General features: G+C 47.2%; 2 protein-coding genes and 1 long non-coding RNA gene across 4 annotated transcripts; 2 read left to right on the top strand and 1 right to left on the bottom strand.

The window, feature by feature from the left end:
• The first annotated feature begins 3,483 nt into the window (after positions 1–3,483).
• LOC127317834 (uncharacterized) lies at positions 3,484–5,187 on the top strand. The gene is made up of 2 exons (XM_051348424.2): positions 3,484–4,149; positions 4,895–5,187. The coding sequence occupies exons 1-2, from the start codon at positions 3,692–3,694 to the stop codon at positions 4,971–4,973; spliced, it is 537 nt and encodes a 178-aa protein (XP_051204384.1). The 5' UTR covers positions 3,484–3,691; the 3' UTR covers positions 4,974–5,187.
• A 343-nt stretch (positions 5,188–5,530) lies between these two features.
• LOC127310290 (uncharacterized) lies at positions 5,531–8,487 on the top strand. 2 transcript variants are annotated; one of them, XR_007857362.2, is made up of 3 exons: positions 5,531–6,116; positions 7,190–7,286; positions 8,363–8,487. It is a non-coding gene; the product is annotated as an uncharacterized lncRNA (long non-coding RNA). The 2 variants fall into 2 exon arrangements; XR_011750663.1 differs by lacking the exon at positions 8,363–8,487 and adding an exon at positions 7,930–8,288.
• Positions 8,488–9,386: 899 nt separating this feature from the next.
• Positions 9,387–12,518, bottom strand: LOC127317825 (tubulin beta-1 chain). Its single transcript, XM_051348418.2, has 4 exons — positions 12,448–12,518; positions 11,265–11,663; positions 10,830–11,099; positions 9,387–10,345 (listed from the first exon to the last, which is right to left on the bottom strand). The coding sequence occupies exons 2-4, from the start codon at positions 11,656–11,658 to the stop codon at positions 9,666–9,668; spliced, it is 1,344 nt and encodes a 447-aa protein (XP_051204378.1). The 5' UTR covers positions 11,659–11,663; positions 12,448–12,518; the 3' UTR covers positions 9,387–9,665.
• Between the last annotated feature and the right edge of the window lie 11,645 nt (positions 12,519–24,163).

The raw sequence follows: 24,163 nt of genomic DNA, 5'->3' as shown, positions 1-24,163 counted from the left end.
GCTCACAGACAAGTATTCAGGGGATTTTGATATAGCAGATGAATAAAGTACGAGTAAGTAAAATGCGAGAGAAATAATTGCAGCGAGTGGCCCAATCCTTTTTAGCACAAAGGACAAGCCGGTTTGTTTACTTATAATGACCAAACGTTCTTGAGGACACACGGGAATTTAGTCTAGTGCTTTCGCTTCATACAGCTAATTAATCTTCATTGTTTTGATAAGTGTTGTGTGGGTGAACCTATGCTAATGCACCGCCCTTCCTAGGACTAATACATACTTGTGATTATACCCCTTGCAAGCATCCGCAAATACAAGAAAGTAATTAAGATAAATCTAACCACAGCCTTAAACTCTGAGATCCTGCTATCCCTCCTACATCGATATACCAACGGGGGTTTAGGTTTCTGTCACTCCGGCAACCCCGCAATTGGCAAACGAGTACAAGATGTATTCCCCTAGGCCCATAAAGGTGAAGTATCATGTAGTCGACGTTCACATGACACCACTAGAAGAATAACACCACAACTTAAATATCATAACATTGAATATTACTCAACCATAATTCACTACTAACATTTAGACTTCACCCATGTCCTTAAGAACTAAACGAACTACTCACGAGACATCATATGGAACATGATCAGAGGTGATATGATGATGAATAACAATCTGAACATAAACCTTGGTTCAATGGTTTCACTCAATAGCATCAATAACAAGTAGAAATCAACACCGGGAGAGTTTCCCCTATTAAACAATCAAGATCCAACCCAAATCGTTACAGCGGTGACGAGGTGCAGCGGTGGAGATGGCGGTGATGATGATGGAGATGATGACGATGGTGATGGAGATGATGTCCAGCTCGATGACGGTGACGGTGGCGTCGATTTCCCCCTCCGGGAGGGAATTTCCCCGGCGGATTCCTGCCCGCCGGAGAGCTCTTTTCTCTCTGGTGTTTTCCGCCCCGCAGAGGCGGCTGTGACTATTCGCGACTATCCCCTGGAGCTTAGGTTTTCGGGGTGAAGAAGTACGCGAAGGAGAGGAGGCCAGAGGGGGTCGTGGGCCCCCTCCTCACAAGGCGGCGCGGCCAGGGCAGGGCCCGCGCCAGCCTATGAGGTGGGCCCATGGCGTCCCTCCTCGGCTCCCCTTTCTGGCTCCCTTCGTCTTCTGGAAAAATAGGATTTTTCGTATAATTTTCGTCAATTGTTGATCTTCCGAAATACTGCATTCTGACGGCGCTTTTTCCAGCAGAATCCTGACTCTGGTGCGCGATCCTCCAATAATCATGAAACATGCAAAATAGATGAAATAACATAAGTATCATCTCCAAATATGAAATATATCAATGAATAACAGTAAATTATGATATAAAATAGTGATGCAAAATGGACGTATCAGAGGGGAAGGGAGGGGCGGGATTGAACATTGAACTGCACTCTAAGATTTCTTGATATAGGTTTTCTCTATCTATATATAGTCGATAGCAAAGGCGATGTTGTACGGGGTAAGTATCACAACTCCATCCTCGCGCCTTTTGTGCCATCGTGGCTGATGTGTTACACATCAGATAGCTTGTGTTGTTTTGCCCCTACGGGTCATTGGCACTGGATCGCAGTTGGTCGCCCGACGCTTTAACATGTCATGTCGGTGGTGGCGGCAACTATCATGGCACGTTTGCTTTGGTCATTGGTTCTCCCATTTTCACTTTTATGTGCTCCTCCCCGACGGTATGACAACGAAAGGGTGATTTGATAACCTACCATGCAAGTGGTGTGCCCTAGACTAACTAACATCCGATCTGCATCATCATTGGAGTAACACGTGTTACATTCATATTCAATAACATCCGCACTTGTTTTCTCAAAAAAAAAATTATAACATCCGCACTTGTATCTATATTTGTTTTCAAAGTATGAAAAAGGAGCTGAAAAGGTGGCACCCCTACTGATCTAAGCAAAGCTAGGGTTGATTTTTACGAGAAAAAGATGAATAAGGTGGCACCGCGTCAACGCCACAAGATGTTTTACGTGCCAACAAAGTGAAAGTTTGGAATACATGTGACATACTTCCCTAAAGCTTTTACATTTTACAATGGGCATGCATTACCCCGCGTCTTTTAGATGCCAACAAAGTAGCACTTAGTATGTTCTGGATTACTTTCGCATAATTATCTAGACACATTTGAATGTATAGATACATGCAAATATAGATGAATCCGCAATATGCTTTACATACCAACAAAGTAAAAGTTCGGGATACACGTGACATACTGCCTTGAAGAAGCGTTTACATCTTACAAGGTGCATGTGTTGCCCCGAGTCTTCTATGTGCCAACAAAGTAGTACTACTAGTACTTACTCCGTCCTGAATTACTTGTGGCAGAATTATCTAGACCCAATTTAGTATACAACTATACATATATATAAGTAGTAGATAAATCTGCGACATTTGATTCAGAACAGAAGGAGTCCGTCGCACCCACTCAATTAGTGGGATCTAAATCAACGTCCGATCGAACGCAGTGCTCCGATGATCTCCTTGTCTTCGAAACCGCGTGCAGCAACACCGCACGAGAGACTCTTTGACTCCTGTAGGCTGGCCGTGGCGGCGAACTCCTCGCCCGACGGCGACGACAGTGCCAGTGCTGAACGTACGCGGCGGTTTTGCGGTTCAAACGGTTCTGGAAACATGGAGGCGGTCATCTCGGTTCCTGATTTTAGAGTAGGTGCACCCAACTACCCAAGTCACCCAGGATTGAAGGAGACCGACGTTGAATCAGTGAATTTATTTACGAGCGCAGAAAACTGCATCTTGATGAGCGAGATTCAGGCATTCAGCCACACGGCTGCGCTACCGCATCAAGAGGAGATTCTTCTGGAATACGTCCGTCACATGACGGCATGAGGCTCCAAATGGCAGACATAGATGCATTTGCTGCAGGTACAGTTTCTCTCCCAAGAGAAAAGGGTGACAGCGACCCAAGCGAAAAGAATAATCAAGGCATTTTGCTCCCGGGAGCATATGCTCTTGTTTTTTAAAATTCACTTTAAGCATATTTTAAAGTGTTAAAAAAAATTGATAAAAAATATCGCGTGTATATCTCTATGTTACCTTTCATGAAGAACCGACATTTCTTGTGTCATATCTATAAAGACAAAATTTGGTGTATAAAAAAGCTCTTCACGAGCACACTTCTATATCTTCTTTACTCATGACACACACAAAAAAATCGATTTTCCGTGAAACTGGATGTGCGCACGTAGAATATCGATATGTACGTGCAAAATTTGTATTCGATTCTTAAGAATATTTTCAAATGTTTTTCCAATGACAAAAGCATATGCATATGGAATCAAAAGTGCATTTCCGAAAAAGATGCTGCAACTTTTTTTTTAACAAAAGATCCTGCTACTGAAGCAGTACCCGGGAAGCCACGTCTTCAAACCCTAGCCTTCTAGATCGACCGACCGCGCGCGTTGATCAGTCCTGACCTGAACTGACGAAGAAAAAGAGTTTCAGAAAGACCAGAAGAAAAGAGAGCCACGAGCAGCAGAGCAAGCACCACGGCTAGCGTCTTCTCTACATAAGCACCGGCAGCGCGCGCGTCGTTTTCCTGAGAGAGCAGCGTTCCCAGTTCTGACCGTCGCTGCCGCAGCACAACACGAGCAACTGAGCAAGGTACGCGTGATCGATGGAGGCACTCGCAGGTGGCCAGCCGATGTCGGCGCGGGCGCGGCGGATCGCCAGGAGCCGGGAGGAGATGCTGGGCCTCCTAGCCGACTTCTCCTGCGACGGCGACGACTCCGACCGCGAGCTCTCCTTCTCCGACCTCGTCGACGCCCTCGGCAGGCCGCCCAACGCCGGCCACGTCCCGAAGGCGCTTCCAGCGGCGGTGGCCGCAGAGGAGGACGCCGTGACGTCGAAGCAGCAGCAGCAGGCGGCAGCGGCGGCAGGGAAGCAAAGGAGGCTGCGGAGGCGGCGGAGCGACAACCGGGGGAGCTGCGGGGGCAGCTGCGACGGCGTGCTGCTCAACTTCTACGTGCCGGGGCTGCTCACCAGGAGCATGACGGCGCCGCGCCACGGCCGGGGGACGCTGCCGGCTTCCGCTGCAGGGGGGCCGCCGGCCAAGGCTGCTGCCGGAAAATCCAGGTGAGCTGCGGTCGATCTTCTTGTGCAAGTTGCAGAGCTTAAATTTTGCACATCAACTGTTGCTAGTCATCTTGATTCGCAGAACTGGTCGTGAAGTCCACTAGAGAGTAGAGACGACCCACGAAAGAGATGTTACTAATTGCTAGTGTCATGTCCTAATCTTTTCGGGTCATGCGTGAGCGTTAGCAGTTGTAGACTTTTAGCTACCTACTTGGCGCATCATGGGTCGTATGATTGCACCGAAAAATCTGCAACTGCATTAGAGTACTTTGCAGCTATCACAAGTGCTACTTAATCATGACATTTTCCTCAACGCAATTGTTTTGAAACAAGCTTTTCCTGAACACAATTAGTGCATGGCAACGAACATTCTTTTGTCCAGCAAATTGTTTTGGAAAGGACCAAACAATAATCAGCAGTACTGTGTACACAGTATACTACTATATGCATTTTCCTCGGGATGTCGGTTTCTTTGACAATTCCAAGTGCACCCCTGCTTTAGACCACATGGTTCAACCTTTTGACGTTGTTGGCTTTAGATTCAGGAACAATGAACAACCCACCCATGTGTCATGTGTGTGACCAGGAATGAAAAGGATCAGCGGCGATGACAATCTGACCAAAGTGCACATAAATAGGAAAATTTAGACATATATTCAGAACCTTTTCGCATGCTCAGTATCGATCGCTTTTAACTAATTATTATGTCATATCAATCTAAATTGCGTGCAAAATCTTTCTGCAGGATACAAGCTTCTCTGGCCATCGGTTGCTGGCCGACGCTGTGGGGCAGAAGCCGCGACCACGGCAACAAGCCAGTATGAGTCTTCACTCTTGAATGCGCATTGACTTACACAGTCGATGTTCTAATTCCTCAAAAACGGTCGATGTTCTAGTAGTAGTAGTCTAGCTAGCACTCGTGGCTTAGCGTTTTTGTGTATAGCTAATTTGAGGCTTTTCTCCTCACACCTGTAAATTATCCTTTTTGTTAGGGCATCTGTCGGTGTTGTTTTAATTTAACCTGTGATGGTGTTGCTGTGGCCTGGCATCTTTCTTGCAAGGCAAGCATGATATGTCAACTGTAAGTTTTGCTTTGTCAGACGTGACGGTGCTACTTTTGGACGTTGCTACACAGTGCCCAGGCACCATATAGTCTTCCACAGTGCCCCTCCCAAAAATAGAAAGAAACAGGTTTGTCTGCCCCACGTATTACTAAAAAAGGAAAGTTTGGTCCCCCACGTTTCTTCTTGCCCAAAATCTAATAACTGCCTGGGCACGCTCGTGTCTTACAGAGTGCTCCCTCGCTTCCTCCGTCCGATTAGGATCCTTCGGTCATATATTCCCACATGTAGCGGCGTGTCCGGATGATAGTCAACGACCAACCCGACCAAAATTCCCCATTTTCCCTACCTCACCTCCTTCCTGCAAGCTCCCTCCTCCATCTCACCTCCTTCGATTCTACCTCGTCGGCGGCAAATAGTCCGGTGGAAAGACAAATCGAGTGAGGTGGCGGTGGTTTGCGTTCGTCGTCCGACGCCTGGGCAGCCACAACGCCATCAGATGGACGAGCTCGGGGCAGCGGTCAGAGGATCTAGTTCTGGGAGATTCGATGGCCAAGAGGGGTTACCCGGCAGCGAGGAGGGCTAGCGTGGAAGGTCTTCGTCGGCGGGCAACTGGTGGCTGCGGAAGGACGCGCTGGCGCTGCTCAAGATCCAGCCCAAGGTGGACGCCGCGATCCGAGAGGCCGCGCTCGCCTTGTTGTCCGTGGCGTTTGCCGCCCTGAGCACCAGCTCCTCATCGGAGGAAGGGTAGTGTCGGTACACTACGGCCGCCGCGCAGCACGTCAATCGGTATGGAAACACGCCGTACGCGCTTGATACGGTACAGTCAGTTGTGCCACCACGGGACGAGCACTTCGCGGGTCCGGTGATGGGCTAGCGACGGCTCAGTCGGGGGGAAATCTCCAGGTAATTTAAAGCTCCTCAAAGTAGCCACCATGTAAATTCAGCTTGTACAGTTCTTCAGTCTACCACTCTAGACCGACGTCTCCATCAATACATGTCTCAGTTGCATGGAATTTCTCATGTTATAATAGTAACTTTGCCCCAAGTCTGGATGTACTTTCTATGCTTTTTTCACATCTAAATGATGGAAAGATTAAGGTGTACTTCTCTTGATTTTGAATGTAACTAATTAAATTATGAAGCTATAGTGGCCGATCAGGATGTAGTTTATCAATTCTAGGATGTATAAATTACCAGAATTAGTTGCAAAATTCTGTATATAGGGTGTATTTTTTTACACACGAAATTTTTGATCATTTTTATTCAGAGGCGGTACTGAATAACCGTGAGTTGTAAATTTAGGACAATAAATATATCCTTTTTCAAATGGTTACAGTGTTATTCTACACATTGGATGTACTTTTATTATCTTACCATAAGCTTTTACAATGGGTTTTTGCAATTGCTTCATGGATGTAACAAACCCATAAATCACTAGTATTAGATGTACCTTTTGCAAATAATTACTATGTACAACTTCTGCTACTGTATATGCATTTACATATTTACTCGTACAATAGGTAGTTTGTAGGTTCTCTTTCTCACAGGATGTAAAAATTGCATATAAATACATGAAATGTGTTAGACTTAGAGAATACTAGTTTTGTGGGTTGTATTTTTCTTATCACGGGATGTAAAAATTGCCCCTAAAATACATGCTACTCTCTTAGAGATTACTAGTTGGATTTTTCCACTGTATGTATTTATTGCACCTAAATCACATGCCTTTTTGTTATCAATACTATCTAGGACATATTTTTCTCCTATATGCAAAGTGCAACATCTCCCAATGGTATACATTTGAATCTGAATGCATGTATTTTCTGGAAACTAGGTAGCTCATGCAGCACTCCATTATCATTATTATTTTTGAAGCTTCCAATTCCATCCTCTGTGAAACGCTATCGTATTTTCTTGCCTTTCTCTGTTGTTTCTTCTAGCCGGTGAGAAATTCCGTGGGCTGTGCTGTGTTGCAGGGTCACCTTCTCGAGGATTGTCAAGACGAAATCGACGGAGGACTTCTCTGGCATACCATACAACATGACTGCTGCTCAGCTGCCTCTTACCAAAATGGTAACTAACCCGCTCCAGACACTTGATTCACGGTCTTGCACTCTATTACATCCTTGGTTTCCTTTATGCTTCAAGCTATCTTTTTTGTGGGCTACTGATGCAAGAACGACACTAGTTCTAAGTACCAGTGAGTTATTACTGCAGATTGCAAGCTTCTTTAGTGAGGAAGCCTGATGGTCATATGACTAGACAGTAACTAGCGTTGTATTTTTGTGAATTTTGTCCGCAATCATCGGCAGCTCAGCATGCTTGTTGCCTGATGCAGAGCACACATGCAGATGGGTCCGAAAATGTGGATTAAACCGGTAGCTGGGAACTATTTTGGATGGGTTTGGGTGGATTATTTTTGTAGTCTGGTTTGTCCTAGTATGCAACTTTTAGTTTGGTCTGGATTAGTTGGTACACATGTGTTCATACAATTTAGGTTGGATTTGGTCTGATTTTGAAAGCATTCCCAGCTGCACAGTAAGGGATCATCTGATTTTTTGCTTCAACAGTAAGTAAACATGTGCATATGGATGTATTATTATGTCCTAATAGGATGTACTTTTATATTCCTTGAAGTTTTGGTCAGATTAAACAGTAGGTTTCTTTCCTGAAGTTTTTATCCAACATGATGTATTTTCATGATTATATTGTGCAGGATGTATTATTATATCACAGAAAGTACTTTTGCATCGCTCGAAGTTTGCTTCACATTAGGCAGTATGGTTCTTTCCGGAACTTATTTTATTGAACATGATGTATTTTCTCATTAAAAATTGCATATGGGATGTATTATTCTAGTCAAAGAATGAACTATTTTTATTCCCACAAGTTTTGGGTCAGATTAGATAGTTTATTCTTGATTCAACCTGATGTATTTTTTTATTCTGATACATGTTATTCTTCCATCCCTTGATTAATTTTTTTAAAACCACATCACTGTTTTCTATGGTATATGTAGTTTGCAAATGATGAATTGTATATGTAGTTTTCGATCTAAACTGCATTGTCGCACAACTATAATCTGGAATGTATTTTTTCAACACAAGATTAACCCGCATATGTAATAACGCTGGCATATTTACATGTAGGTGACATCAGGGAGAGGCCTGGTTGAAGGGTACTTCTTGTCCATTACTTGGGGCCAAATTTTCATCTACGGGTTACAAAGCAAGCGATGTGTTTTGCTGCATTAAAAGGACGATGGTGCAGTTGTATATATGATGTTCTTTTTTGGGTTTTGCCAACCGAATGTGTGAATGCATTCTTTACAAGATTTATATGGTTCTTTCTGCCATGTACTGTTCTTTCTGCCAATGACTGTACTAGCAACGCGCGTCAGAGAAGGTCTGAGAAAGTACCGGGGTTAGGGATTTTAGTCCAAATCGTGGGAAAGCGTTGGGAGCCGCACGCTGGGTCAAGAAGAAGGACGTTGCTACACAGTGCCCAGGCACCATATAGTCTTCCACAGTGCCCCTCCCAAAAATAGAAAGAAACAGGTTTGTCTGCCCCACGTATTACTAAAACAGGTTTGTCTGCCGCTACATGTGGGAATATATGACCGAAGGATCCTAATCGGACGGAGGAAGCGAGGGAGCACTCTGTAAGACACGAGCGTGCCCAGGCAGTTATTAGATTTTGGGGCTACTTTTTCCCTTCGCCGAACTTCACGTCTCCCATGGCGTATGGCACAAGTGATGTGATCCAAAGTTCATAAAAAGCAGAATCTGACCAGACGTCCTGAAATCACTGCAGTACCTGACTTCACTTTCAGTACGAAATAGATAAATCGTAACTGGAGTGGTCAGTGAGGACGTGAAAACGATTGCTGTGAGTTGAGTCGATTATACTACGGCTGTTAAGGAATACGTTTGCCATCGTTGTAGCGTGGCCAGTTTACTTGGATACCAGACGGTAGAAGTCAAGAGACAGGAAACAAAACAGTGTAAAACGATGTTGACAACCCAGTATGCCACAGCTCCTCAGACGTAGCAGGTGAAAAAAACATTAGCAAGATTAACCAGGAAGCAACTAGTTGAATGGTACAGATCTTGTGTACCTAGGCGACCAATACGTCTGTCTACTGGTACATCACATTTCACACCAACAACCAAGTGAAAACAGCAAACGTTGCATTAGGATTCAGAACCATTTTACAGAAAGGCACTTCTGCTACGGTTCTAAAATCTAAATCTCAAGTTCACCATAAACTCATCACAAACTGCCTACGAATTAACCGAACAAACACAACTACACAAACTCACAAAGCATCAACCAAGTCCAGGAGTGCCCAAGCATGGGCAACCACACACACACAGTAGCACACACTGGCTTCAGACTAGCCACAAAGCCATCAGAGATGGCCCCTAACCGTCACACAGAACAGAACACACCTCACTCTTCATCGGCTTGCAGATCCTCCTCGTCCTCGTAGTCACCCTCCTCATCGGCGGTGGCGTCCTGGTACTGCTGGTACTCTGCGACGAGGTCGTTCATGTTGCTCTCGGCCTCAGTGAACTCCATCTCGTCCATGCCCTCGCCGGTGTACCAGTGAAGGAAAGCCTTCCTCCTGAACATGGCTGTGAACTGCTCGCTCACTCTCCTGAACATCTCCTGGATGGAAGTGGAGTTGCCAATGAAGGTCGATGCCATGGACAGGCCCCTCGGCGCGATATCGCAGACGCTGGATTTCACGTTGTTGGGGATCCACTCCACGAAGTAGGACGAGTTCTTGTTCTGGACATTGATCATCTGCTCGTCGACCTCCTTGGTGCTCATCTTACCACGGAACATGGCAGATGCGGTGAGGTAGCGGCCGTGGCGAGGATCAGCGGCGCACATCATGTTCTTGGAATCCCACATCTGCTGGGTAAGCTCGGGGACCGTGAGGGAACGGTACATCTGGGAGCCGCGGGAGGTCAAGGGGGCGAACCCGACCATGAAGAAGTGGAGACGTGGGAAGGGGATAAGGTTCACTGCCAACTTGCGGAGGTCAGAGTTCAGCTGCCCAGGGAACCTCAAGCAGCAAGTTACTCCACTCATGGTGGCAGAGATCAAATGGTTCAGATCTCCAACTGCAGAAATTGCATTAATAACAGAATGTTAGATAATAATACTGTAACAGCACAGCAAGCAACATAACAAGAACAAAACCCTCTTTAAAACTGCAATTATAAACGTGGTGGGTTTCATTAGTTCCAGCTGAAATAAAATTGTATCCCCAACCACTCTCGTCCCTAAACCAAACATCTCGCAAACAGCCCCCTAGAGTTCAAAACAATTTTTAAGATGCTGAAAACTTTTCTAACAATATAATTTGCAGAAACATATTCCAGAAAGAGAAGTAATGAAGAAACCAATGAACTACAGCATGTTTCGATTTCCAGTTAGCTGAAGTGAGCATAATGTGAACAACAGAACTTGCACAGTGCATATTTGTGCTAAGCATATTATGACATGCGGTAAAAAAATAGTCAAAGCTTGTAAGATGTACTTGATATCATGACCATAATCATCTGTAAAAAGTAATAATACAAGAGGGAAGCAAGTTTTGCTTACAGCTGGGGGTGGTCAGCTTGAGAGTCCTGAAACAGATGTCATAAAGAGCCTCATTGTCAAGAACCATGCACTCATCTGCATTCTCAACCAACTGATGGACAGAAAGAGTCGCGTTGTAAGGCTCAACCACAGTGTCGGATACTTTTGGTGAGGGGAAAACAGAGAACGTAAGCATCATGCGGTCTGGGTACTCCTCCCTGATCTTGGAAATCAAAAGTGTCCCCATGCCAGATCCAGTACCACCACCAAGAGAGTGGCATACTTGGAAACCTGAAAACACAAACTGTAAGTAATGATTCCAAGTGGATAGTAGTTCTACTGAATATCATATGAGAGGCATTCAGAGACCAAGAAAACTACACAGGCATGGAACATAATTTAGTCACCTATCCTAATGATTCTGAACAACCTACAATTTAACGCAAGTTGAGTTACCTTGAAGGCAGTCACAGTTCTCAGCCTCCTTCCTAACAACATCAAGGACGGAATCAATGAGCTCAGCACCCTCGGTGTAATGACCCTTGGCCCAGTTGTTACCAGCACCAGACTGCCCAAACACAAAGTTGTCAGGGCGGAAGATCTGCCCATACGGCCCAGTGCGGACGCTGTCCATGGTACCAGGCTCAAGATCCATGAGGACAGCCCTGGGCACGAAACGGCCGCAGGAAGCCTCGTTGTAGTACACATTGACGCGCTCCAGCTGCAGGTCAGAGGTGCCGACATACCGCCCCGTGGGGTCGATGCCGTGCTCGTCACACACCACCTCCCAGAACTTGGAGCCGATCTGGTTGCCACATTGCCCGCCCTGAATGTGCAGGATCTCCCTCATCTTCTCTGGAAATCGGAAAAATGCACAGGGTGAGGCGAGGTTCGCATAGTGCAGCAGTAAACTTCAGAAAACGAATGGTGCAGCTGGATTTACACAATACAGGCTAAGAACCGACTCGTTTTGGTTTCTGAATCAAATCATCAAGTACGTGTACACTGTACAGTGTGCAGCTTAGCTGGTGTTCTTATGAACGAACCAGTCTCTACAACACTGCTAGGGAACGCAGTACGAAGATTTACAAAGTAAACTCAGCTAGTATTTTCAAATGATAGGATGCGGCTGAAAAGTAACTTCAAAATTATATCCCTGCAGCCAAACGAATAGGACTCTACTGATAATGTTTCAAACCATAGCTAAGGAGGATTACTGTCCCAAATGACCAAACCCAGAGAACTGGAAGTAAATATATACAGAGAAATTTAGGCTTTCAGATTCTGTAGCGCGGGCAAATCATTGCATGAACTAGTACTGAATCTCTTCGAAACCTAGATGCGTCACCTCCGCCAGATCCCTAAACAGCGCACCTCAGATCTGCTGCTTTAAGCTCCAATCTACCCAACAGAAGCTCGGGCGCCTAACCAAACTACCAGATCCACGCACCCCAGACCCAAAATCGCCAGACAGAACCCCCCAGATCCACGCGCATTTCCCACTTCCTCACCCCAAAACTCCCTCGACATTTCAAATTAATTTGAAAAAATAATTACCAATTCACACGAAGCACCAGATCAGACGGATCCACAAGGATTCACCGCAATTAAATGCAAGGAACCGGCTGAAAAAACTTACGATTGGCAAACACACCCGACGAATCTCACTGGGAGTGGGGAGTGTGGCGGCGAGGGGAAGCGAACGGCAGGGTCGGGTGAGGGGCGTTTGGGGGCCAGGGCGAAGAATATATAGCCGTAGGAGGACCACCGCGGTGGGCAGGGGCCAGATCCGACGGCCAGCGCGCGTCGGTTCAAACGGGTCGACGGATCGGACGGTGGAGGTTTTCGCTTTTTTGAATTTCACCGTGGCGAGCGGACGGAACTGCCCCCGGCCGGGTGGGGATATTTCGCTGGGTGGCACAGCTCAGTGTCGGTGTGGTTCTGGACCTGCTTTGCGGTCGGTTTTGTAGACGTGGGGACGGACAGGTGGGGTATGGACGGCGATGGGCCCGCGTGTCGGCGGGCGTGGGTGGGGTGGGGTGGCACGGTGGGGGTGGTTGGATGAGCACGCTACCGCTGTGCTGGGCTCGTCGGCCGGGTTTCACACTGCGAGCTGGCTAGCTAGGTCGTCTATGTTTACCTCAACCAACAATAATAAAAAAAGGGTTTCGTGTAGAGAGAAATCCTTTTTGTTGGGACTTTAGGGCGAACCAATCTGAGGGTTGGTATTTGTTGCTACAAGGTTAGAATTTTCTCACAACATTTTGCTCCTGCAATGCGAGGGGCCCGGTGCAAGACAAAATAAAATCATGCCCCCATACACAAATAATGAGACGCCTTTTTTAAAAATAAAAAAAAAGCAACTTAAACAGCATAATTATTCTTAAATTCTAAGTGGACATAACAGAAACTACTCGTGAGGGTGACAACCACAAAGCAACGACATTTGTCCAGGAAAATATCATCTCAATCAAAATAGCATTGCAAGCAAGAGCCCCTATGGCGATTGATGGGCGAGGAGCGGGGAGAACGAATGGTATCTGCTCAACAAGAAAACACTAACCTAGGGAGATAGTACTAACTTGCGAACCGTGGAAGGATTTTTGCGGAAATCAACAAATAAAGATTTTCGCCTCCATTCTCAAAACAGCTAGAAATCTTAATTAAAGAATAGTGTCCCATCGTCGGTGATGATTGAGGAACAACAAAGGAAACTTTTTTTTAGGGGTAAGTAAAACAAAGGAGAATTGAGGGATGAGAGGACGAGTCGGGGCAATGAGGGAGCCGGCCTAGACGGGAGCCGATCCGTTCAGCCATTTTTCTTAACCATAGCAGCATGTTAGCTTAGCTTGACTATAGGTTGTTGCACCCAAAGGCCTCTTGCTATACCCGGTGTGGATTATGGAGGTGGACTAGCACAAGGATTCGACAAGCTGGACCCGCATATAGTATCGACTAAGGAAAGCTGAAAAGATGGAAACTCCAGTATGTAATAGCCTAGGACTCTTGTAAACCCTAGTCTGGTTGCATATAAAAAGCTAGGCAGGGGCACCCCTTGACGGCACGCAATACACATAGACACATAGATATCGCAACATAGAGATTAGACTAGACTAGACTAGATACAATGCGCCTACGGCGGCACCCTGTACACATATGTTCATATACTGGATTGCTAGCAGGACGTAGCGATCCTCCACCCCGGGGACGTGAACCTGGGTACGTATGTGCCATCTCGCTCCCGGAATCTTCGGGCGTCGCCTTTCCCAAAACCTAAGTCCATAACCTTGAGCATTGCCGAGGGTACAACCTCGTCAGCCTCAGCTTCTAGTGCTACCAATCACGTTGGCCATGTGCCACCGCACCGGTTGCACCTGCCCAGGGTTGGCAGTGCTCATTTTTTGACGCACGCGGCAACTGCAAGAGAATAGGAACGCTCTATGGTGGCTGACCGTGCTTGTCAAGCCGACCGGACCGAGCCACGTGTCAGAAACAGTGCAAAACCATGTGGGCCCTGGCTCTTATCTTCTCCTAGATCACCACGGCAGCATCACATCGAGAGGAGAGAGAGTGTGTGTATGTGTGTCATGGAGAAAGAGAGAGCTGCAACGACCGCCCACAAAGCTAGAGTCAGAGTCTACATTGTCAGCGGCAATGAGGCGGACTCTTGCAATGAAGATACTAAGAGTTTCAGGGTTGGGGGTCCTAGGGGTGGGGGTGGGGGTCGCTAGGCGGCCTAGAGAAAATAGGTGGTGGGGGTGACGAGGGTGCTCCCCGACAATGCCCACCTTTAGGGGCCTAGGGTTGACGAAATCTTGTAGGCTGACACGAGACATTGGATACCAAGCAGACAGGGAGAGAGATTTACCTAGGTTCGGGGCCCTCGATGAGGTAAAACCCTTACTTCCTGCTTTCTGATCTTGATTATCGAATATATTGGGTTACAATGGGGTACCCAAAGGCTTTGATTATGATCTCGTCGAGAGGCTAAGATTCTAAGGACCTAGCTCTAGACTTGCGATGAATCTATTTGTTGTGGTTGTGTCCCTCGGTAGACCCTCTCCTAGCCCTTATATTGCACGCCGGGTCTCGAGAGTTATGTGCGGGTACAACTAGGTTACAAATAGTTCTACTTCTAATCTTTCCTTGTTTAACATCTTCTTGCCTTGTTCGTCAAGAATCCTTCTTCAGACGAATCTCCTCCTTTAGAACTGACGTATTGGCCCACCTTGGTCGGTGGGTGATCTTCATGGGCCCCTGGATGAGACGTAGGATGTAGCATAATGCTGGTTACCCGAAGGGTAATGCCCACATCAGTAGCCCCCGAGTGACTTGCCGAAGTAAAGCTTCGGGCAGGGACTAGAATTGTCTTCTATCGAATGTCCACATTTGCCGAAAAAACTTGATCCTTTTTACCATTCTGAAATTGAAAGCACATTTTTATCGGGTGCGCGTCCAACGCTCTCGATGGGAGTAGCCCCCCGAGTCTAGGCACGGATGCCTACAACCGTGTGTAGACTCAAGTTGTACTACTCGAAGGTTCTGCTGCCGATGTTTTCTTCAAGTTGTCGTAATCATCCAATATCTTTTTCTATATCGGGTCCTTCAAAACTCCGAGTGAAGTCATGTAAGATGATAGTACGTAAGGGATTGGAGTAACATGCCCAGTTTCGCTCGATAAATCGATGTTGATTAACTGCCGATGGCAAAATAACGTTACCCTACTCAGAATCAAGTCCCCGGGCTTGATCCTGGATCTTCTAAAGTCTTCGGGTTCGTTTCCCTTTATCTTCAATAGTTTTTATCGGGTGCGGCCCCCGAGTCTAGGGACGCATGCTTGCAACTGTGCGTAGACTCAAGTCAATCAACTCGATATTACAGATTGCTTCGGATGCTACATCTGGAGTCGGTATTTTTGGTGACATCATCAGCGACGTGGCCTCTGCGGCGGCTCGATTGACAAGACTTGACTTAACGGGCCCACTCTACCTCTGCGGTTTGTTAGGAAATGACTGATCCTTGTGTGCTGACCGAGACGCCTCCTCGATTTCCGCGCGTAGTGGGGGTAAATGTCCTTTGGCATGACGGATTTGATGACACATGGTGACCTAATCGTCGGTCCTCCGGTTCAATCCCTTAGTAACTTCCCTTTTATAAAGGAAAATATAGATTTTACTTCCCCCGTTCTTCTCTTTCACCGTTTTCTTCCTCCTTTGCTCTTTCTTCCCACAACTATTGCGTCGCCGCTGCCGACATTCTTCAATCCACCGTTTAGCTCTCAGACACATCCCAAGATGGTGAAGAAGAAGGGCTCCGCCGCCACCGCCATTGTTGCTTCGAGCTGCGACGTTGCCAAGGCAACTGCTGACGCAATGAAGAGAGTTGGGGTTCCACCGCGGTGTCCAAGGATGCCCCCGGCGACTGGCCCGCTTTGACATTAAAGCGTGATGAGAAGAAGGCACGCAGCCTTGGCTTGATCTCTCTTGAAGAGGGGAATGTCATATTACTAGGTTTGGCCTCATGCCCTGTCGTTGCCTAATCGACGGTGCCTCGGAGGAGGGATCCTCACGAGGGGGAGAAGAAGTAGGGGCCATAGGGCGGAGTGCACACGGGACGGTGGTACGCGATTTACCCAGCTTCGAAACACCTGCACGATGACAGGGCCTACTGCTGCTTGTCTGGAATTATCTGGGCGCTTTCGCGATGTTACAATGAGTTGTTGTTGTGCCCCTAGGGCTCCCGGGATCCGGCTTATAAAGGCGCATGGATCTAGGGTTTACATGGAGAGTCCTAGCCGGATTACAGGTTGCCTAACTACGGTACAAAGTCTTGCCGTGCACGTTAAGGATCCGCCTTCTCCTATACGTCGTACCGGATCCGGGTTCCTAATGGGCCTTCATGGATCCGGGTTCCTCCAAAGGTCGGTCGGATCCGACTCCCTTCTCCTGGGCCGGACTTCATCCTTCAGGATCAACAGCAACTGGGCCGCCCGATGGGCCACATGCCACATCACCATCTATGGGCCACCCGGGCTTGCCGGATCTAGGCACTGTCGATGGTACACCCATGAAGTATACCCACAACAGTAGCCCCAGAGTTCTCCGAGTTTCACCTTCTGTTTCCGCCTTGCTAGCATCTTATGGTCTCCGGCAATATTGGTAACGTGGAGAAACTTGAAGAACTCCAACTTCACATTTTCTTCTTTCCCAACTTTTAGTCGGAAAATCCCCCCATCCTGCAGGACTTCATCCATCGACAGTACATGACATGTCTCCGGGTTACTCCCCTGCTCACGAATGAGAATTGCTTGTCTTCACGCTGTTACCCGGAATCTTAAAAGACTCAAACGGTTCCGCCAATTCTGGCGCCATTTTCGCGCGATCTAAGCGGTAAATCATCCTTAGCCATTTTTACCGTTTAGGGTTTTGACACGTGTCACGCATCCAACGGTGCGACGCTTGCGTTCCGACCACAGGATGCGGAGCACGAATCTCCTCCCGCGGCCTATAAATATCCACCGTCGACCCTAAACCTCCCATTCACCCCCTCTTTCACCTCTAAGCGAAGCGCCGCCCTCGAGATCCCTCTCCGCCGTGCCGGAGTCTGCCGGAATCTTGCCGGAGTTTCACCGGAGCTGCTTCGCCACCGCATCGAGTTCGTCGTGTTCTTAACCTCAGCGAGCCACCGCGCGAAAACCTCGTCGCCGGCGACTCCGACCACCGCGGAATCCATTACGGTAAGTCCTCGAGCTTCGTCCTCGCGCCGTAGTTGATAGGGATGATCTTTAGGATGACGACGTTGGATCCAACTAAACGATGTTTTCCGCCATTGCTTCTTCTTTAGATGTCTTCTGCGACGCCGCCTCCAACCTCCGAGCCGATCTCGGCAATCCCAATTTTCTCCGCCCCTCCACCCTTCGTCCCAGTCCAGCTGGATCCTTCAAAGGATTCCGGCAAGGACGTCGAGGGGACCTCCGCTAACCCAGAGAAAACCTCCGGGGCGGAACAGGCGGAACAAAAGGCGGAGGAAATAGCCGCCAAGAAGTCCAAGGCTCGTCAGCGAGACTCTGAAGCTAATGGGAAATGGTGGCCCTGCACCACCACTGAAATGGAGCTGAAGAATCTGGAGGCGGAAGGTTTCCTTCGTCCCGGAAGCTGGCGAACAGTTCCGGGTTCCCTTGCTCCAGCCCCTCAGGATGGTGAAATGGTGGTGACCAAAGCCTTGGTGGAGCGAGGCTTCTCCTTTCCGCCATCAGATTTCTTCTCGGAAATCATGAAGGTGTATGGGCTCCAGCCCCACAACATATCGCCAAACAGCGTCTTGGCAATCAGCAACCATGTCACTCTCTGCGAGGGCCATCTCCGGGTACCTCCCGAACTTTCTATTTTTCCAATATTATTTCTCCGTCAATAAGGAGAAGATCCGCCAGACCTCCGAGTTAGCCACTTGCGGGTCCATCACCTTCATGCTCCGCCCCGGCCGCGTCTACCCCCATACCGACCGCCACGAATCCGCGCGGTACTGGTCCGGAGGCTTCTTCTACCTGAAGGACGTCTCCGACCCGGCGGGCGAAAGGATGTTGCCGCCCTTCAAGAACAGTCCCGCCAGCGAAACTCCAGCGTGGACGCAGTGCCCCCACCTCTCCGAGTCACCTCAGCTGACCCGCGCTGTTAGGCGGATCTGCAAGCTCACGGAGGAGGGCCTGACGGGGAAGGAACTTACCATGTCCTGGTTCACCAAGCGGATCCAACCACTTCAACATCGGGACCGCTTGATGTTCCACTACACGGGGCGCGACGATCCAATGCGCGCCACAAAGGACAACCTCTCCGCCGACGCCATCGACAAGAGGATCCGGCTCCTCATCAAGATTCCGCGTGAACTTCACGTTCACGTGTGTAACAAAGACATCCACACCAACGGCTCCGGGACCGCGGTATGTTATCTTGACTTGACCATTGTTTCCTTTGCATTCAAAATTTTGTCTAAGTGTTGATTCTGTAACCTAGCTCGAGGCCCTCGAGGAAGGTGAACTCGGAACTCTTCTCCGGGTCCCCCAAATGGGCAACACGGATCCGGAAGCCGCATCGGAAGCGGAAGCTCCCGAGGTTCCACGTCCTTCCAAGAGGAAGAGGCCAGCTCCCTCCAGCCCTACTGCCAAACGCGCCCGTGAAGTGCCTAGCACCGCGGCCACTCGGAAGGCGGAGGCGGAAAAGAAGCGCCTCAAGCTCATCGATACCAGCAACAGAGCTCAACCCGACATCCATCAATTCTTCAAGCCTTCCGGGTAAGTGCGCGGTTTCCGAATTCAAATCCTTCTGTTACCACGAGCAAGCATTTACTTAGTCATTATGCTTTTGCCTTTACAGAAGTTCCGGAAGCCAGCCCCCCAAGGCCCCAAGAGCCCTCAAGAAGAAGGTCAAGCCATCTCCGGCTTCCATTCCCGTCACGCCGGAAGTCGAGGTTCCGCCCAAGGCCTCCTCTGCCACCAAACCGGATCCCAAGGACGTCATCAACATCGATGACCTTCCCGAAGACCCAGCTGTCCATGGCGATTTCGGCAAGGGCGCATCCTCCTCTGCCCCTCCGCCTGAACAACCAACTGCCACCTCTGCCGAACCCACGCCAGAGCAATACGAGCAAAAGGTGCAGCTTATCCGTGCGACTGGCACGCCGCAAAATCATCCTGAACTATTTCCGACGCTGCAAAAGGTCCCCCTCTCACAACGCCATGCAGAAGTTTCCGCCATGATGGACCAGGTGTGGGGGCCTGCGAATACGGAAATGCAAAAGGTGCATGATCTCAAGGTCTTCTTTGCTAAGCACAAGAACGTGCGCCAGGTAACACTAGCCCCCAAGCATTGGGTTAGACATTTTTTCCGCGTAACATGTGTTAGCCGATGCTTTCTTCAATATGTACCTTAGGCGGAGGATTCAAAAATTTATCAATCCAAGACTTTGAACTCCTCGCCAGCCCCCAGAATTTTGAATATCCGACTAACTCCTGTCCGCTTCTCAGAACACTCGGAAGCTGCACGAGGATCTGCGCATTCACGTGCTGGAGCAAATGACGGAGATAGAGGGGCTGCGCCAGAATGCAGAAAATAGCCAGAAGGCTATAAAGCACTTGGAAACCCGCCTTCAGGGTATGAACTCCGAATTGGATTTGTATTTTGCTATAATCTTTCATGATGCATAACATGTGTGTCTTTCTGCCTGCAGAAGAAGCTGCCAAGCACTCCGCTTTCGATGACCTGTCCGCCAAAGTCAAAGTGCTCGAGGCGGAGAACGAATCCCTCAAAGCCTTTATTAAAGAATCCTCCGACAAGGAGAATTTGGTGAGGAAGGAGCTGTCAACACCCGGATTTTTAAGTCCAGATGCCTATTATGCCGTACATCGCAATCCCAGGAATAATGTTTTTGCGAGACATAATAGTAAGTAGCATAGAGTCATCATTTGTTACAACACATATTGTCTTACAACCATAGATCACATGATCCAGTATTACACGAATATATTGTTCAACATCACAAATAGTAGCGGAAGCGAAGTAGTAGTGGACTATCTATTCCACAGGCAATGCTTGACGTTAGAAGATGATCCTAGTTATCGTAGACGTCCTACTGTCCGTCATCCTGATACTGGTGCTCTCCTTCATAGTCTGGCATTTGAATAGCCAGGGTAAAGCCATGAGTACTTTAAAGTACTCGCAAACTAACTCTAGAGTAATTACTTATTAAGTGTAGTAAGGGGTGCTAAGCTCTAGGTTTATTTGCGTAAAGCCAAGTTTTAGTTTGATAAACATTTAGTAAAGCCTTATCATGTGCTAAGCTAACTCAAGTGGGAACATTAGTGTCATTCCCACAACTCATATTGATTCACCTCAATATCACCTTCCAATTCATCATTCCTTTTTAAGATCAAAGTTATGATAATGGAGATAGTATGGCCTTTCCAATCGTCCGTAACCGTGGACACGGCTATTCGAATAGGTTTAACACTCTGCAGAGGTTGTACTCTTGTGCCACAACTTTTGATTACATCCGTCGAGGATAACCCCGAATCATCGTAACACAGTACGCGGATCATCAACCATAACCTTTCGCTTATATATGCTAGTATGAGCACCTCTCCCCATGAGCTTGGCCTCCCGGTGAAAACCGCAGTTAACCCGGGAACTGCACAGGGCTTGGGCCGTACATTCACCTCATTTTAACATCATTCCACACTTAACAGAGGCAGCCTCGGCGTAACCCCTATGATGCTTGTTTAGAGGGAACCCATACTAAAATACACAAGTTTCTAGTTAAGCCCTACCCATAATCAGGTATTGTGGGGGTACTTGTATAATTGGAAGGGTATCGCATTCAAACCCAATCATCAATTTTATCAAAAGTCACCATCTTCTCTTGTCCATATCCACCTTCACCTTACATTCTTTCAAAGTCATTTCACTTCACCATGTTCCCATCTAGAGTAGTTAATTTTAATTGATTAGCACTGATACGCGTACAGCACGCGTCCGTTGGGAACCCCAAGAGGAAGGTGTGATGCGTACAGCGGCAAGTTTTCCCTCAGTATGAAACCAAGATTTATCGAACCAGTAGGAGCCAAGAAGCACGTTGAAGGTTGATGACGGCGAGATGTAGTGCGGCGCAACACCAGGGATTCCGGCGCCAACGTGGAACCTGCACAACACAAACCAAGTACTTTGCCCCAATGAAACAGCGAGGTTGTCAATCTCACCGGCTTGCTGTAACAAAGGATTAGATGTATAGTGTGGATGATGATTGTTTGCGAAAACAAGAGAACAGTTGCAATGGGATTGTATTTCAGTAAAGAGAATTGGACCGGGGTCCACAGTTCACTAGAGGTGTCTCTCCCATAAGATAAACAGCATGTTGGGTGAACAAATTACAGTTGGGCAATTGACAAATAAAGAGGGCATGACCATGCACATACATATTATGATGAGTATAGTGAGATTTAATTGGGCATTACGACAAAGTACATAGACCGTTATCCAGCATGCATCTATGCCTAAAAAGTCCACCTTCAAAGTTATCATCCGAACCCCTCCAAATATTAAGTTGCTAACAATGGACAATTGCATTAAGTATTGCGCGTAATGTAATCAGTAACTACATCCTCGAACATAGCACCAATATTTTATCCCTAGTGGCAACAAAGACATCCATAATCTTAGAGGTTTCTCACTCCCCTGCATTCACGGAGACATGAACCCACTATCGAGCATAAATACTCCCTCTTGGAGTTACAAGCATCTACTTGGCTGCAGCATCTACTAGTAACGGAGAGCATGCAAGATCATAAACAACACATAGATATAAATTGATAATCAACATAACATGGTATTCTCTATTCATCGGATCCCAACAAACACAACATATAGAATTACGTATAGATGATCTTGATCATGTTCGGCAGCTCACAAGACCCGACAATTAAGCACAATGGGGAGAAGACAACCATCTAGCTACTGCTATGGACCCATAGTCCAGGGGTAGACTACTCACACATCACTCCGGAGGCGACCATGGCGGCGTAGAGTCCTCCGGGAGATGATTCCCCTCTCCGTCAGGGTGCCGGAGGCGATCTCCTGAATCCTCCGAGATGGGATTGGCGGCGGCGGCGTCTCGGAAGGTTTTCCGTATCGTGGCTCTCGGTACTGGGGGTTTCGCGACGAAGGCTATTTGTAGGCGGAAGGGCAGGTCAAGGGGCGTCACGAGGGGCCCACACCCTAGGTCGGCGCGGCCAGGGCTTGGGCCGCGCCGCCCTATGGTTTGGCCACCTCGTGGCCCCACTTCGTTGACTCTTCGGTCTTCTGGAAGCTTCGTGGAAAAATAGGACCCTGGGCGTTGATTTCGTCCAATTCCGAGAATATTTCCTTACTAGGATTTCTGAAACCAAAAAGCAGAAAACAAAGAATCGGCACTTCGGCATCTTGTTAATAGGTTAGTTCCGGAAAATGCACGAATATGACATAAAGTGTGCATAAAACATGTAGATATCATCAATAATGTGGCATGGAACATAAGAAATTATCGATACGTCGGAGACGTATCAGCATCCCCAAGCTTAGTTCTGCTCGTCCCGAGCGAGTGTAAACGATAAACAAAGATAATTTCTGGAGTGACATGCCATCATAACCTTGATCATACTATTGTAAAGCATATGAGCTGAGATCAAATCATTCAAAGCAAGTATCTATATTGATATAAGAGATGATAATGCAAGAGTTAGACAAGCTAGAAGTTTTCATGAACCATTGCTTTAAAGACATGCAACCGTACAAAGTTCATTAAAGATGTATTAAGTATTCAGCATAGAAGTTCTATCCTTCATTCCAAGCATCAAGTAAATCTTCACAACATAAGAAGGATTAGTCAAGTAAACATAAACATGAACGTCATGAATCAACTGTTTCGAAGTCTACTCAACCGGTGAGCGCAAGCATTTGGTATTAGCACCAGGATGTTATGGCATAAAGAACGTTAATGGGGGTTTGGAAGGCCAAATGGAAGAAAGGCTTGCAAAGCTGTAAATGACCATTAGACAAGAGGAAGCCTTATGATCTAAGCTATGCAAGGAGTAGTGATTGCCATGCAACGGATGCACATAGAGCTATATGTGTATGAAAGCTCTCCAATGGAACTAGTGGGGGTGCATCCAACTTGGTTGCTCACGAAGACCTAGAGCACTTTTGAGGAGGCTCATCATTGGAATATACAACCCAAGTTCTATAGTGTAAATTCCCCACATAGTTATACTAGTAAAACATGAAAACTCTCTCATATGAATGTAGGTGCTAAACATGAGCACAAATGATGACTATGAATAATGCGGGTGCTAAAACATGAGCACAAGTGTGGATAAATGATAGTAATGCTGCCCCCTTTTTCTTTATTCTCTTTTTTTCTTTTTCTTTTCCCTTTTTTTTTCTTTCTTTTCATTTTTTTTCTTTCTTCTCTTTTTTTTTCTTTTTGATGGCCTCCACGGCTCTTTTCATTTTTAGGGGCAACATCCTAATATGACAACACACTTTTTGGTACAAATAACTCATAATGAATGAAACATGATGTATGAAACTGTATGCCTCTGTGATTAGCAGCAGATGTGCAATGATCTAGCGTAACATGGGTAAACCACACATCAGCTGTATATGATCATGCAAAGCAATATATAAATAATAAATGACAACATGGCATGTAATGTAAAAATGGATGTTGCATGGCAATATATCTCGGAACAGCTATGGAAATGCTGTGGTAGGTAGGTATGGTGGCTGTTTTGAGGAGATGTATGGGCTTATGTGTAGGAGAACAAGAGAAAG

This window comes from Lolium perenne, chromosome 1 (assembly GCF_019359855.2).
Source record: "Lolium perenne isolate Kyuss_39 chromosome 1, Kyuss_2.0, whole genome shotgun sequence".
NCBI classification, from domain to species: Eukaryota; Viridiplantae; Streptophyta; class Magnoliopsida; order Poales; family Poaceae; genus Lolium; species Lolium perenne.
This window is presented reverse-complemented; position numbering and strand designations above follow the sequence as displayed.